At 42.2% G+C, this 13,589-nt stretch overlaps 1 protein-coding gene across 1 annotated transcript; it reads left to right on the top strand.

Annotated features, from left to right (window-relative positions):
* Nucleotides 1-12,311: 12,311 nt before the first annotated feature.
* On the top strand, nt 12,312-13,106 carry LOC143557440 (uncharacterized). The gene is made up of 2 exons (XM_077046513.1): nt 12,312-12,467; nt 12,534-13,106. Exons 1-2 carry the CDS (start codon nt 12,383-12,385, stop codon nt 13,040-13,042), a joined length of 594 nt encoding a protein of 197 aa, XP_076902628.1. The 5' UTR covers nt 12,312-12,382; the 3' UTR covers nt 13,043-13,106.
* Nucleotides 13,107-13,589: the final 483 nt, after the last annotated feature.

The raw sequence follows: 13,589 nt of genomic DNA, 5'->3' as shown, positions 1-13,589 counted from the left end.
TGTTCTTAAGAACCCAACGGGCACATGGGTTAACAAGTTATCTGCTGAACCATCCCCCGCCAAGAATATTTGCGAGGAGGCGCTGGTGGGGGTTGGTATGAGCAAGAGGTGGACCGACAGCGCGACTGAGCCTGTCATCCATGTTGATGGCTTAGGTGAGTTATTTGCTCATTGCATTATATCTGCGCGAATATAATTCGTTTTGCTGATATCATTTGTCTTGTATTATGCAGTAAGCAAGGAATACGTCCACGCCGCCTATGACGAGCATATGGAGGGTGGCTCTGTCGCGCTGAGCGCTGGGGAAGTTGCTTTCCCCGATCGCTTCGATGATATGTTCATCCCTGTCGATTTAGAATTTTGCTTTGACAGCGATGCGCCTGGTAAGCCTTTGTACTTATGCTTAGGCCTTTAGAATACCAAATTTGGTTAACATTTCTGTTGCACGTATTGTAGATGCGCTCGAGAATTATGAGTTGGAGCTTGCGGAAGAGGAGGTGGAAGAGGAAGAAGCTGAGGCGCCACAACTCAAGCGCAAAGCTAAAGGCAAAACTGGCGCAGGGGCCAGTAAAAAACAGAAGAAAAATGATGCCCCTGTTGCCCAGAATCCTCCTCCTACCCAAGCGAAGGGACTTGAGAAAACCAAGGGATTTACCTCCAAGTTTTCCTCGTCTTCTTTGCCTCGAGGTGTGGGCAATCCTCCCGTCCACACGAGGTATGGTGCTGCCACCTCATCTCTTCGCGCGGCGGACAAGGGAAGCGGCGCTGCGCCTGCTGTTTCATCTTCTCCAACAGGTATACTTTGTTTATATTTTGTGGTTTTATGAGCGTGATTCCGATAGAGTTATTAATGAAGCTTTGTTCACTCAAATGTTTGTAGAGCCGGCGACTTTGGTGGCTCAACCTCAGGCGCGGCAAGGTACCGAGGCTGCGCCGAAGGTTGCTTTGAAGTCCCCTGCTTTACCCTCGAAAATGGGGAAAATGGACTTCATGGCGATGCTCAATTCGCGGACGGCGGTGCGCCAAGGTATTTATTGCGCTTTGATTTTCTGATTTTTTCCTTTAGTTCAAGTTATGAATCATTTCTCCTTGTTGGTTTTTCATAGGAATTATAGCTGGCACACAAGCTGCTGGTGGCACTGCTGGTGCCGGCGCTGTTAGTTCTGCTCCTGCTTCAACAAGCACTGAATCTCCTCTCATTGGGATCACTAAGGAGCAGGAGACTATTTTACGCGCTGATCTAACGGCGTCAAGACCTCCCTCACCTCCTCCTGCGCGCAGCCCTCCTCGTGAGACTGTTTTTGATTTTTCCAACCCGCAGGAGAAAAGACCTGTTACAGAGGATGATGAGGAGGTCAATTTTGAAGATTCCGATGGTGGCCGCGCAATCCCTATAGCGCCACGAGATTTCGTGGCGCAGCCTTCTTCTCGTGGGGCAGGCAAGAGCTCACCAGCTGGCGCTGACCTTTCTGCCAGTTCTCCGCAGGTATAAGTTTGTTTTTCTCCGCTGTGCGGACTTCCAAATTAGTGTCTAGATAACTAAAACGTTTCTTTTGCGTTGCTTTGTGTTTGCAGGAAGCCGATCACATATACCGCCCGAGCTGGAATATTACTGAAGATAGCTCATTTCAATCCATGGGCGTGTGTGAAGACTTCTGGGCTCACTCTGTTCCTCCGGCTGAAAGGAGGTTTCAGGAGGACCGCGCTCGCGTGGACTTGCTCAACGACCACCTTTTTGCTGGGTCTGCGTTCTTTGCTGCCTCCCAAGAGCTTCGCAATGATTATATAAAAGTGCGTGATGCCCTTGTGGAGGCCAAGCTAGAGGCTAAGATTTCTGCTTGGAATCTTTCTGACGCTCGAGAGAGAGCTGAGAAACTCCAAGCAGAACTTAGCGAGAACCGAGCAAGTGCCAACGCTGCCTTTGTGAAGCGCGGGCATGAGCTGCAGGCTGCGCGGGAGAAGCTGCAAGCGGCAGAAGCGGATGCGGCCAGGTACGCGCGTCGAGCGCGTGACTTGGAGTTGGAGGCAGAGGCGCGTGATCAAACTCTTGCGCAGGCTAACACTGACAAATCTTTATTAGAGAGTGAGGTTGCGCGCCTGAAGAAAGAGCTCGATGCTGCGCGAGCAGAAAAGAATGAAGCCTTGGCGGCAGCAGCGTCTGACAGAGAAGAGCTCGATGCTGCGCGAGCAGAAAAGAATGAAGCCTTGGCGGCAGCAGCGTCTGACAGAGAAGAGCTAAAACAAACCAAGGAAACTGTTGAGTTGTTAAACTCTCAGATTCCTACTCTTGAGACGTCTGTTTCTTCCCTCGCGCAGGATCGTCAATGGCTAGTTTCACAGGGTGTGACTCGTTGCGCTTATGCGATGAAATACTCAGACGAGTTTCAGACCCTTGTGATGGATTGCAATGCTGCGTCGCGCTTGGTGGGTCGAGCTGAAGGGTTTAAGGATGGCTATGAATATGGCATGCTAAAGAAGAATCCATCCGATTACCCTTATCAGCTCGACGTTGTCTGCGCTGACATGGCCGAGGTGGGGGAGAAGTACTTGAATACTCCAATTCCCATCCTTGAGCAGGTATTTTAACCTTAATGAGTTTAACTTGACTTATTTTCCTAATCTTTTGTACTCATACTTTTCCTTGTGACTTGCAGATAGCCGCGCTTGCTGACCAGCCCGATCTTGGCGTGCTAAAGAAATTACTTGACGAATGTGAAGGGACTGGTGGCAGCGATGATGGCGCGGGCAATGCTGCCTCTGCTAGCGGCTCTGGCGTGGCCAAAGGACCTACTCCTGACACTATCGTGATAGAAGACGACTCCATTCAAGACGAACAGCTTGATTATGGTAAGTTTGGAGATGACGAGGAGCGGGCTGCGCCAGATGCTGAGGGAGGAGGTAATGATGAGGACGATGAAGAGGCTGATGTTGATATAGAGACTTGAAAAGCCCTTCATGTTTTTTTTTTGTTTGTAGTTTTTATCTCATCATTTTGTAAATTTGTAAACTTCTATGTTTTGGAATGAAATTTTTTTTTCCCTTATTCGCATCTTGCGCATTCCCAATTCATCTCTTTATATTGCATGTTTGTGCTCGTTGAATATAAGGTATGCTTACACATTGAAACTTGGACAAGGCTGTAAGGAAATTATTTTATTTAATCCTTAACAGTTGTCACATTTCAAGTTATTTTGCAATATTCTGAATATGCTGACACGTGCCTTGGCACTTCATTATTCCTCCTTTGCGCGACGTTATCGCGCATTTATTATAGGGAATAATGAATGAGTTTTTTAGCCTTTACGTGTCAGTATGTGTTACTCTGATATCCATTATAATCCCATGCGCGACCTCGACCTGAGACCTTAACAACTATGTTTTGGCATGTGCTTTGCCTTAGTTGTGCTTAGGTACTTTTATGGTCTAGCTGCGCAGCATGTAGGATGGATGTTGTGAGTGATTTGAGCTAAGGCTCATATTATTGGGCTAAGGCCCCGACGTTTTAGAGTTAAAACTCGTTAACGCGTTTGAGCTTGAAGCTCGCGCATGTATGTTTTACTTCGTTTTATTTTTAGTTTGATGTCAATACAATGTTGTCATATTGCTCAAAATTAATAAAGGGAAGTGTGAAACATGTATGCAAAAGGTAATAGAACACACGTTTAGAGAAAATAGCGCGCATCATTATTCATAATGGCTTAAAAGGCCTTGATTACAAACTTGACAACTTTTACATGAAACATTTTCTAAGCTGTGCTGCGTTCCATGTGCGCGGGATCTTCTTTCCATTCAAATCTTTTAAAGCGTATGCGCCTTTTCCCAATTCTTCCGAGACTTGATAAGGTCCCTCCCAGTTGGGAGATATCTTTCCCGGGGGTATTGCGCGACTAGCTTCATTGTTCCGAAGGACAAAATCATTCTTCTTGAAGTGGCATTCTTTCACGCGCTGATTGTAATATTTTTCTAGTTTTTTCTTGTATTTGGCTTCACTGATGATAGCCGCCTCTCTGCGCCCTTCAAGTAAGTTGAGATCCAACCCCCTTTCTTGCTCGTTGTCTTTTTTACTCATCATGAGCACTCTATAGGATGGGCATCCAATCTCTGCTGGAATCATAGCCTCCGTTCCATAAGTTAGGCTGAACGGGGACTCGCCATTGCTGGTTTTGCTTAATGTCCTGTGCGCCCACAGGACATTAGGTAACTCCTCGACCCATGCATGGGATTCTCCCTCCAACCTTTTCTTCAGCCCATTCAGCAAGCTTTGGTTCGCGCGCTCCACTTGGCCATTCCCTTGAGGGTGGTATACTGAAGTGAAGACTTGGTTGATGCGCAATTCCTTGAGCCAACTGGATATCTTCCTGTCAGTGAATTGTTTGCCATTGTCGCTCACAATTTCCATTGGCAGGCCAAAACGGCATATGATGTGGCTCTAATAAATTGCTTCATTGCCTCGGCTGTGATTTTTGCTAGTGGCTTGGCTTCAACCCATTTTGTGAAATAGTCTACTGCCACTACCAAAAACTTTACTCGCCCCAGCGCTTGTGGTAAGGTACCCACAATATCGATTGCCCACTTGTGGAAAGGCCATGCAGAGGTCACTGGAATCAAGTTGTTCTTTGGCCGCATGGTGTTTGGCGCATAGCTCTGACACGCTTTGCATTTTTGGATCTCTTTTAACGCGTCCAAGTACATGCCTGGCCAATAGTAACCTGCGTTCATTGCCTTGGCAACCACCATGCGCGGGCCAGCATGTATTCCACAGATTCCTTCGTGTATCTCTCTGATCACATAGCTTGCTTCCTCAGCATCCAGGCATTTCATGAGCGGTCCAAGATAAGAGCGTCGATATAACGTACCATCAAGCAGTTCGTAGTTCTACGACTTGTGTCTTATCTTCCTCGCCTGTGCGCGATCGTCCGGTACCTTTCCCTCCTTCAAGAATTCCATTATTGGAGTTATCCATGATGAAGGTGTTGTATGAATTACAAGGACAAACTTCGCTCCCACCGACGGGTTGCTCATTACTTCCACCCTGACATCTTTGCCAAAGTGATCGAAGCTGGTTGATGCCATCTTGCTCAGCGCGTCGGCAGACTTATTTTCACTGCGCGGAATGTGTATGATTCTGAAAGATTTAAATTGTTCGATGAGTTTTTTCGCCTGCTCTAGATACAGAGGCATGGTGTTCTCCTTGGCATCATAAAGGCCATTGACTTGCGCTGCTACCAGGTATGAATCTACATGAGCCTCTAGCTTTTTGACTCCGAACTTGTGCGGGATGCGCAAACCAGCCAGCAGGGCTTCATACTCAGCTTCATTGTTGGTGCTCTTGAAATCCAACCTGATTGCGTAAGTATACTCATGATTTTCTGGATCCACCAGCTTGAGGCCTGCGCCGGACCCTTCGTTGTTTGAAGCTCCGTCAGTGAATAATCTCCAAACGTTTTCTTCATTATTGGCTTGCGGAGGGTCTAATTCGCGCTGAGCCTCTTCAACTTTTCCTTCAGGGATTTCTGCGATGAAATCAACTAAGACTTGTCCCTTGATTGCTGGACGAGGCTTATAGGCGATCGTGTGCTCTCCTAATTCCAGCGCCCATTTTGTCAGCCTTCCTGAGAGCGCGGGACGCCGCAAGACTTGCTGGATGTTGTAACCAGTCAGGACTTCAATAGGATGACCATTGAAATATCTGTGAAGCTTGCGCGACGCATGAGTTAGTGATAAAACTAACTTTTCTATGATGGTGTAGCGCGTCTCAGGATCTGTCAGCACCCGACTTACATAATAAATTGGTGTTTGGATTCCTTTGCGATCCACCAGTAATACTGCGCCAATGGCGCGCTCTCCTGCTGACAGGTACAACGTTAAAGTTTCACCAGGAAGTGGAGCTGTGAGGGCAGGCAGATTTATCAGACATTCTTTTATCTCATTGAAAGCTTGCTCGGCCTCAGGCGTCCACTTGAATTGGCTTTTCTTTAAGCAATTTCTCAATGTGTTAACGAATGGGGTAGATTTGCTTGCATGGTTTGCTAGGAACCTGTTAATTGATACCAATCTGCCATTCAACTTTTGAACTTCCTTCATGGTGGATGGTGAGGGCATGTCAAGGATAGCCTCCACCTTCTCTGGGTTCACCTTGAAACCATCCTTGGTGACCATTACACCGAGAAATTTCCCTTCTTCTACGCCGAATGTGCATTTGCTCGGGTTGAGCTTCATGTTTACTTCCTTTAGGCGCCAAAGGGTTTCTTCGATGTCTTTGAGCATTTGTTTTTCCTCCCTGCTTTTAATCACCAAATCATCCACGTAGACTTCTAAGTTTCTTCCAATTTACTCGTTGAAAACCGCATCCATGAGTCTTTGGTAAGTGGCTCCTGCATTCTTCAAACCAAAGGGCATTTTTGTGTAACAGAAAACACCCTTGTCAGAAAACACCCTTGGTAAGTGGCTCCTGCATTCTTCAAATCAATGCACATTCTCCATGACCCATTGCTCTTCTTTACCATCACAGGATTGGCTACCCATGTTTGGTATCGTATTGGGCGGATGATATTTGCGCGCAGTAGATCTTCTACTTGCTCATTCATGGCCTTTGCCTTCTCATCCCCCATGACTCTTTTCTTTTGAGCAATTGGTTCTACAGACTTGAATGTGTTGAGAGAATGCTGCGCCAGGTCTCGCGGAACCCCAGTCATATCAGAATGTTGCCACGCGAAGACCGATATATACGTTGTGAGCAATCTTTTCATTCTCACCCTTGTGTCATCTAATATCGTAGCTCCAATTGTGATTGTTTGTTCTGGGAATTTTGGGTTGAGAATCCATTCCTCTGGCGCGTTGTTTGCCATTGGAAGCTTCATTCTCCCTTCTCGTGGTATACTTGTTACTGCGCACAAATGATCTCGGTATACAAATGTTACTCCTGTTGGTGTTGGGAACCCCAACGCGCCGTGCGCTGGTGACGGTATGGCGTTGAATTGGGCAATCGTTCCTCTACCCAAGATCATATTATGGCATGAAGTGGTGGGCAAGACCAAGAAGTTGACAATTTCAGCTCGCTTGTGTTTCTCATCCCCCATAGTTAGTTCGAATTGTATCTGACCTAGGGGGTGAATAATTTCGTTTGAGACACCCGAGATTGGTGCATTCACAATTTCGAGCCTTGCTTGGTCTGCTGGATCCAACTTCCTGAAACATTGCTCATACATGATGTCTGATTCACTGCCGGTGTCCACCAGGACTTTTGACACCTCATAATGAGCGATGTGTGCAGTGATGACAAGAGGACTGCTGATAGACGGGCCTCCTCTGATTCTTGGGAAGATTACTTGTTGCTCGCGCCAATCCCCTTGGACTTGCGCGCTTCTCTTCCTCGATCTTTGCCCTTGCCTTCCTCCTTCAGCTACACAGATTCTTTTGAATTTTTTACTGGCTAAGGCTCCGTCTGGTTGTTCATTCTCTGGTCTTGGGTTTTTCACCAGGTGAGCCAACTTGCCTGATTTCACATCTCTTTCAATCGCATCCTTCAAATGGTGGCATGCATCGGTGTTGTGCCCTGTGGACTTGTGAAACTCACAATACTTGCCACTGTTTGGTGGTCCCTTATGGAGTAATGGCTTGGGGCTTTTAAACTGGACATTCTCTGTGCTTAACACTTGCGAAGGCGTTTTGGTGAGGGGAGTCCATATTCTTGGTAGAGGTCTGTTAGGCTCTCTGCCGCCTTCCCTCTTGTCACCTTCTCCGCGATTACGAATGTCTTTTTGGGGCTGGGGTGAACTTTGTTGCGCTTGCTTTTCTGCGGGAGAATAACTGGTTTGTTGCAACCTGGACCATACGGAGTTTTGTTTGCCCCTCCTTTCATTGTTGCGTGGTGCTTCTGTTTGATGCCCTCTATCTCTTGCTCTGTCTTGGGCAATCTGTTTTTCATTTCGCGCGAAGACTCGCGATGCTTCCATAAGCTTAGCCCAAGTGGTTGGCATGCCATCTCTGCTCACGAGAGCTCTGCGGAGTTGATCACTGCGCGCACCTTGTATAAAGGCCACGCGCAAGAGTTGTTCAGTGATACCTCCAATTGCAAGAGATTCCTGATTGAAACGAGTTATGTAGTCTTTAATGGTTTCATCATTCCTGCGCACGCAGTGCATGATGTCATCGGGGTCGCGCGTGTGTCTGCGCTGCTGTACAAAGTGAGCCTGGAACTTCTCCAATAGCTCTTCGAACCCATCGATTTGTCCTGTCGGTAAGCTTTCGAACCAGACACGCGCTGCGCCCGTGAGGCAGCGAGCAAACATGTGACACCATGTTGGCATCGTCCAGCTTTCTAGGTTTCCAGTGTTGTAAAAACCTTGTAAGAAATCATCTGGATCTGTTGTACCATCGTACTTGCCTAGACCACTTGGCATCTTGGTTTTGTGTTGAATGGGAGCCTTCGCAATGCGCTCAGTGAATTTTGAATGCTTCACCAAGATGGCTGGCCTATATGGTGTGGTTACGTCCACTTGCCCTTTCGCTTGTGGGTTGTACGGTGTGTATAGATCCATATCAACTTTGGCTCCAGGCGCTATGTTCATGTGCGCGCGAAGCTGTGAACCTCCTGCATGAGTATTTCGCGTCTTCCTCATGCTGTGCACCTCTTCCTCATCACTAACATCAGCGTGTTCGGTGTGAACAGAGTGACCATCTTCCGGCGCGCGCGCCCTTTTTGTTGTTCCCTGAATGGTTTGTTTATCAAATGCGAGCCTTTGTGTTAAGTCGGCTAACTTTTTGTGTTTGACCAGCTCATTGTATTTGTCCATTAAACGCCGTTGTTCGTTTATGAGCCATTCTTTAGGGTCATTGGTTTCAACTTCCGGACCCATTGGTCCTTTTTGTTTTGCACCAGTCAGATTTTGGAACGTGAGATCGTCTGGAGGAGTTTCAGTCTGGTTATGAGGTGTTGTGATGAAGGGATGGTTACTGGTGGTGCGCGCAGTATCACGCGGCGCCCTCAGAAACTGATGTCCCTCATTAACATCCTCAAGCTCATTATCCTCCAGAACTTGATCGCTGTTTCGAACACCGGAAACCATGGTGAAGATTTTCAGAGAGAACTGATGAGATAGTGGTTTTGTTGCCATTGTAACAGGTGATGGCGCCAATGAAGAAACGTGGATCGACTTACTAGTATACGATCAACTTTCCTCGGGTATGAGTGTGCTATATCACCGATGGTTTTCCGGAATATGAATTCTTCCACCTACAAAACGAGCAGCACCGTGAACTTACCCCTCAGAAGGGACAGGGGGGTCCTCTTTGGGGTAACCCTCCGGTGTGAGAATAAGATATTGTAGGAGAAGATAATAATAATCTGAAAGTGAGTAAGGACTTAGAATATATTTTCTTGCTTACCTCCCCTTGTGGAGGTGGTGTGGTATTTATAGTATTAGGGTTTCCAATGATTGGGCTCAGACCCAATTAGGGCCTTTTTGGCCTCCTCCTATTGCTTCGCGCCACGTGTCCTTAGGACACCTGGTGCTTTTTCATTGATTATTCTCTGACCAAGGTATTTCACCTGACCCATGTGCAATCACGTGGTAGCACATGGGTTTTGCTGAGTTGTCCACCCTTCATTGGCAGCTGTCAACATCAGCATATTCTTTATTCCTTAAAGGATACCTTCTGGAAGGTTGTCTGATGAGCACAATCATGGTTGTCCTTATCCTGATTTGGATAAGGACGTGGTTGATTATGTGCATGTGTGATATGCGCCTATCCTGGGGGTGCGCGAGGTCTTCTCTTTATTCTCACGCGCAGATGTTTCATGGGCAGTTGTGATATGCGCAAGCATATGTAATATGCGTGAGCATATGTGATATGCGCCACGCGCAGATGCGCCACGCGCAGATGTGATATGCGTAAGCATATATGATGCGTGAGCATATGTGATACGCGTGAGCATATGTGATGCGTGAACATATGTGATATGCGTGAGCATATGTGATATGCGCCACGCGCATAGGTTTTGGCTTTGTGTCTTCATGACATCCTGATTTCAAGCCTCTTATCTATATCTTGTGGGTTGACCCGCCCCGCTCGATGTTAAGGCGGGTGCATACCTCTTCACTTTTCTTTGTAAATATTAATTATCATTATTATTATTATACTAGTTTTCATCCCCCGTATTACGGGGTTGTTTTATATTATTTGTTTTTAATATTTATTTATTTTTGGAATCTTTATCTTTTTCTATTATATGAAAGTTAATAATATACTTATGGTTTGATGATAAATTGTTTCACAAATAAATGAGATGTTATAACTCGGTTTAAAAACTATATGGTTTTGATGAGACCCAAGACCCGTTTATTTTTTTACTATGAAATTGGTTTATTAATTTAAATGATATATATATATATACATACATACATATAGGATGAGTATCATTACAGAACTATTAAATTATTTAAGAACTTGAAGGAACCATTGAAACCTAATGTTTTTTATAAAAAAAAATTGTATGTTAATGTTATTTGAGTGTAGTTTCATCATTTTGTATATCTATATTTACGATTACAATTTTGAAAATTATTTTTTATACATATCTAAGTTTTGTTTTACACCTATGTAAATTAGTTAGTACATAAATTTTTACACATATGTAAACTTGTTATTTATATATGTAATCAAAATTTTTTATATAAAATATGATAAAACTACTCTTAAATAATGTTAATATATAAAAAAAATTAAAAAAATGTTTAGTTGTGTAGAGTTCCTAGGATTTCTTAACTTTTTTAGAGTTCTTAAATGATACTAACCATATATATATATATATATATATATATATAGGGTAAGGATCTTAAGAGAACCCTTTACAAATTGAGAACTTTGAGAACCATTTTATACCACTAAAAACACATATAAAAAATATTTAAAAAAATCATAAAACAAAAAATAATAAAAATTTTAAAAAAGTAAAAAAGTAAAAAAAACCAAAATTCTAATATTTCATTCCGGTTTCATTAAAAAATAAAGAAAATACAAAAAAAAACAAAAAAAACGCCGTGTTATACACATATGTATAATTTATATAATCTTTGGTTACGTAATATACAAATATGTACAGTATTATTTATCTTAAATTATACACATGTGTACAAAAAAACATGTAAATGTACATATATGTATATATTATACATATATGTATATATTATACATATGTGTATATAATTTAGCTAAACCGAGTTTTTTTTATATAAAACCGGGATGATAAAATAAGAATTTTGGTTTTTATACTTTTTTTATTTTTGTGTTTTTTTTATTTTATGATTTTTCTTATTTTTGGGTTTTTTGTGGTCCAAAATGGTTCTCATAGTTCTCAATTTTAAAAAGGTTCTCTCATGATCCTGATCATATATATATATATATTAAATAAATAAGATATTATTTTTTATTATATCCTATTTTATAGGATTTTTACATAAATAATTTGGTGAGAATAATTTTTAATTTAATGAGATGTTATAACCCGATTAAGGAATATATGGGTTTGGTAAGACCCATACCCATGAATTCGGGTCAAATTCATGAGAAGCCTCTATTTAAAAATCAAGCAAATCTGGTGACTCCAAAAAAAGGGGGAGCGACCACATCGCAACACGTAGGATTTTTATGTCTTCGTTTATATATATTATAGATAGATTTAGATGTAAGACAGTTTGCAAATTAGCTTTAACCCAACTGACATTATAGAGGAAATGAAGATTTGGGGTGGAACCGTAAGATTTCAAGTTCGAATCTGATTCCAATTGAGTTTTCACTGCAGTGGGATTTAGACGGCGGGATTTTCCAATAACTAAAGATGGTTTGGGCTACCCTGCGATGTATGCGATCGCATGCATATGGGATCACTCTTTTTCATTGGGTTATCACTTACCACGGGTAGCTGGGTTTTATTCGTTGGTCGGTAAAAAAGTTATAAAACAGTTACATTTTTTACATTCATAGCTTGAAAAATGACTAGCAAACCAAGCTCGATATTTAGACCTAGAACTTAAAACCTGTTGAGCCCTCTAAAATTAGGCAAGCTCGGGTCGAATATAGGGTGCCCGGGCTCAACTTATTTACACGCATGCCTTCATTAAGTTATCCACTTAGTGTTGAGTTATATAGAAATTATTAGACTTAATAAATTAATTTTTTAACTGTTTTGTTTACATATTACTCAGATTTACTTATAGATATTAAACTTTAAAAGTTGTAGATTAAGAATAAAATATTAAAGATTTGACCTTTAATTGAAAATTTAGTAACTGTAACTCATTAGTTTGGCTTTGTTGGTGATGATAATCAATAAAAGACATGGCGAGACATTCCTGATGAGCAATTTAGTCCGGTTTCTGTGATGGATTTTCCATGCGACAGTGATAATGACGACGAGGAAGATGAAGTTTCTTCAATGTCCCAACATAAAAACCTTCACGTCAAAGGTTGTTATTCACATCTTTCTTACTTTTTTTTGACAATGTGTAAACATAGTTCAATATACTTTACAGATGCACAAATATTAGCGCGCAAGACCCGAACATCTAAGAGAGTTTCTCAACTCGAGCCGGTCAAACTAGAGGACCGAATAGCTCAATTAGTTATTGAGTCTTCAACTATTGAAAATCAAATTGACTTTCCCCTAGAAGATAATCAAATCGAAAAGAAAGTGACTGCTTTATTTAAACTACTAGAGTCAACTGTTTCTTATCATCATTTGTTGAAGTATGAAGGCGTAAAGAGTCTTTTAAAGGGATTCTTTAAAGAGAACACACTTGAAGAAAATGTTTCGGATTATGAAATGTTGCGAAGAGCAAAAGATTGGATATATGGACAAGAACAAGATGTGTTTATAGATTGGGAGTGTGAAACCAATAGACAAACATACCTAAGAGATATGGAGAAGGGGGTCAAGTGGTCAAATTATGATCAAGTGGAGAAAGTCAACGTTGGTTTGGAAGTGGAGTGTGTGATATTTGAGTCATTGGTCAACGAGGTGTTGACAGAATTTAATGTGTAAGAATTTGTCATGAGTATTGAATAAGAAAGTTATCAACTTTGTTGGCCAAAATTATCAAGTGAACCCAATCCACTCCAAGCAAGACTCGAGTTGCCAATGCTTTATTGGTAGTTCTTGACTTCTTTCAACTTGTTCATCACTTCATGTAACTTCACATCTTGAAAAATTGTTATTTGGCATTTTTTTTCCTTGTTTTATTTCTCTTTTAAATGTATCTTTTCTATGAGAGGTAACGTTGTTTTATTTTAACTATATATCATATACGACTAGTGAGGAAGAAACAACACTAACTAAATGAAACATGAGCCTTTTTGTGAGTAGAATACAAGTGTGATAAGTTTTTAATTTCAAAATCCATGTATGTGAAAGATACGTTGAACTACATAATTGATCACATTCATTGGGATATGATGTGTAAGAATCTTATCTTATTCTCCTAATAAACAAAAATAATGATGATTATGTATCGTAACCACAATAAATCTTAGTTTCTAATCTTTATTCTCATCAATTCATATTATCCATGGGCCATGACCTGAAATCATTT

Source organism: Bidens hawaiensis, unplaced genomic scaffold (genome assembly GCF_021521415.1).
Source record: "Bidens hawaiensis isolate Kalapana, Puna unplaced genomic scaffold, B.hawaiensis_p1.1 tig00018963_1, whole genome shotgun sequence".
NCBI classification, from domain to species: Eukaryota; Viridiplantae; Streptophyta; class Magnoliopsida; order Asterales; family Asteraceae; genus Bidens; species Bidens hawaiensis.
Note: the sequence above shows the minus strand (reverse complement) of the source record. Positions and strands in the feature narration are given on the sequence as shown.

Bases quoted from the DNA above. Each gene is read 5' to 3' on its own strand.
- LOC143557440 (XM_077046513.1), top strand. From the start codon at position 12,383: ATGGATTTTCCATGCGACAGTGATAATGACGACGAGGAAGATGAAGTT. The intron at 12,468-12,533 runs GTTGTTATTCAC...TATACTTTACAG, and splicing joins TAAAAACCTTCACGTCAAAG to ATGCACAAATATTAGCGCGC.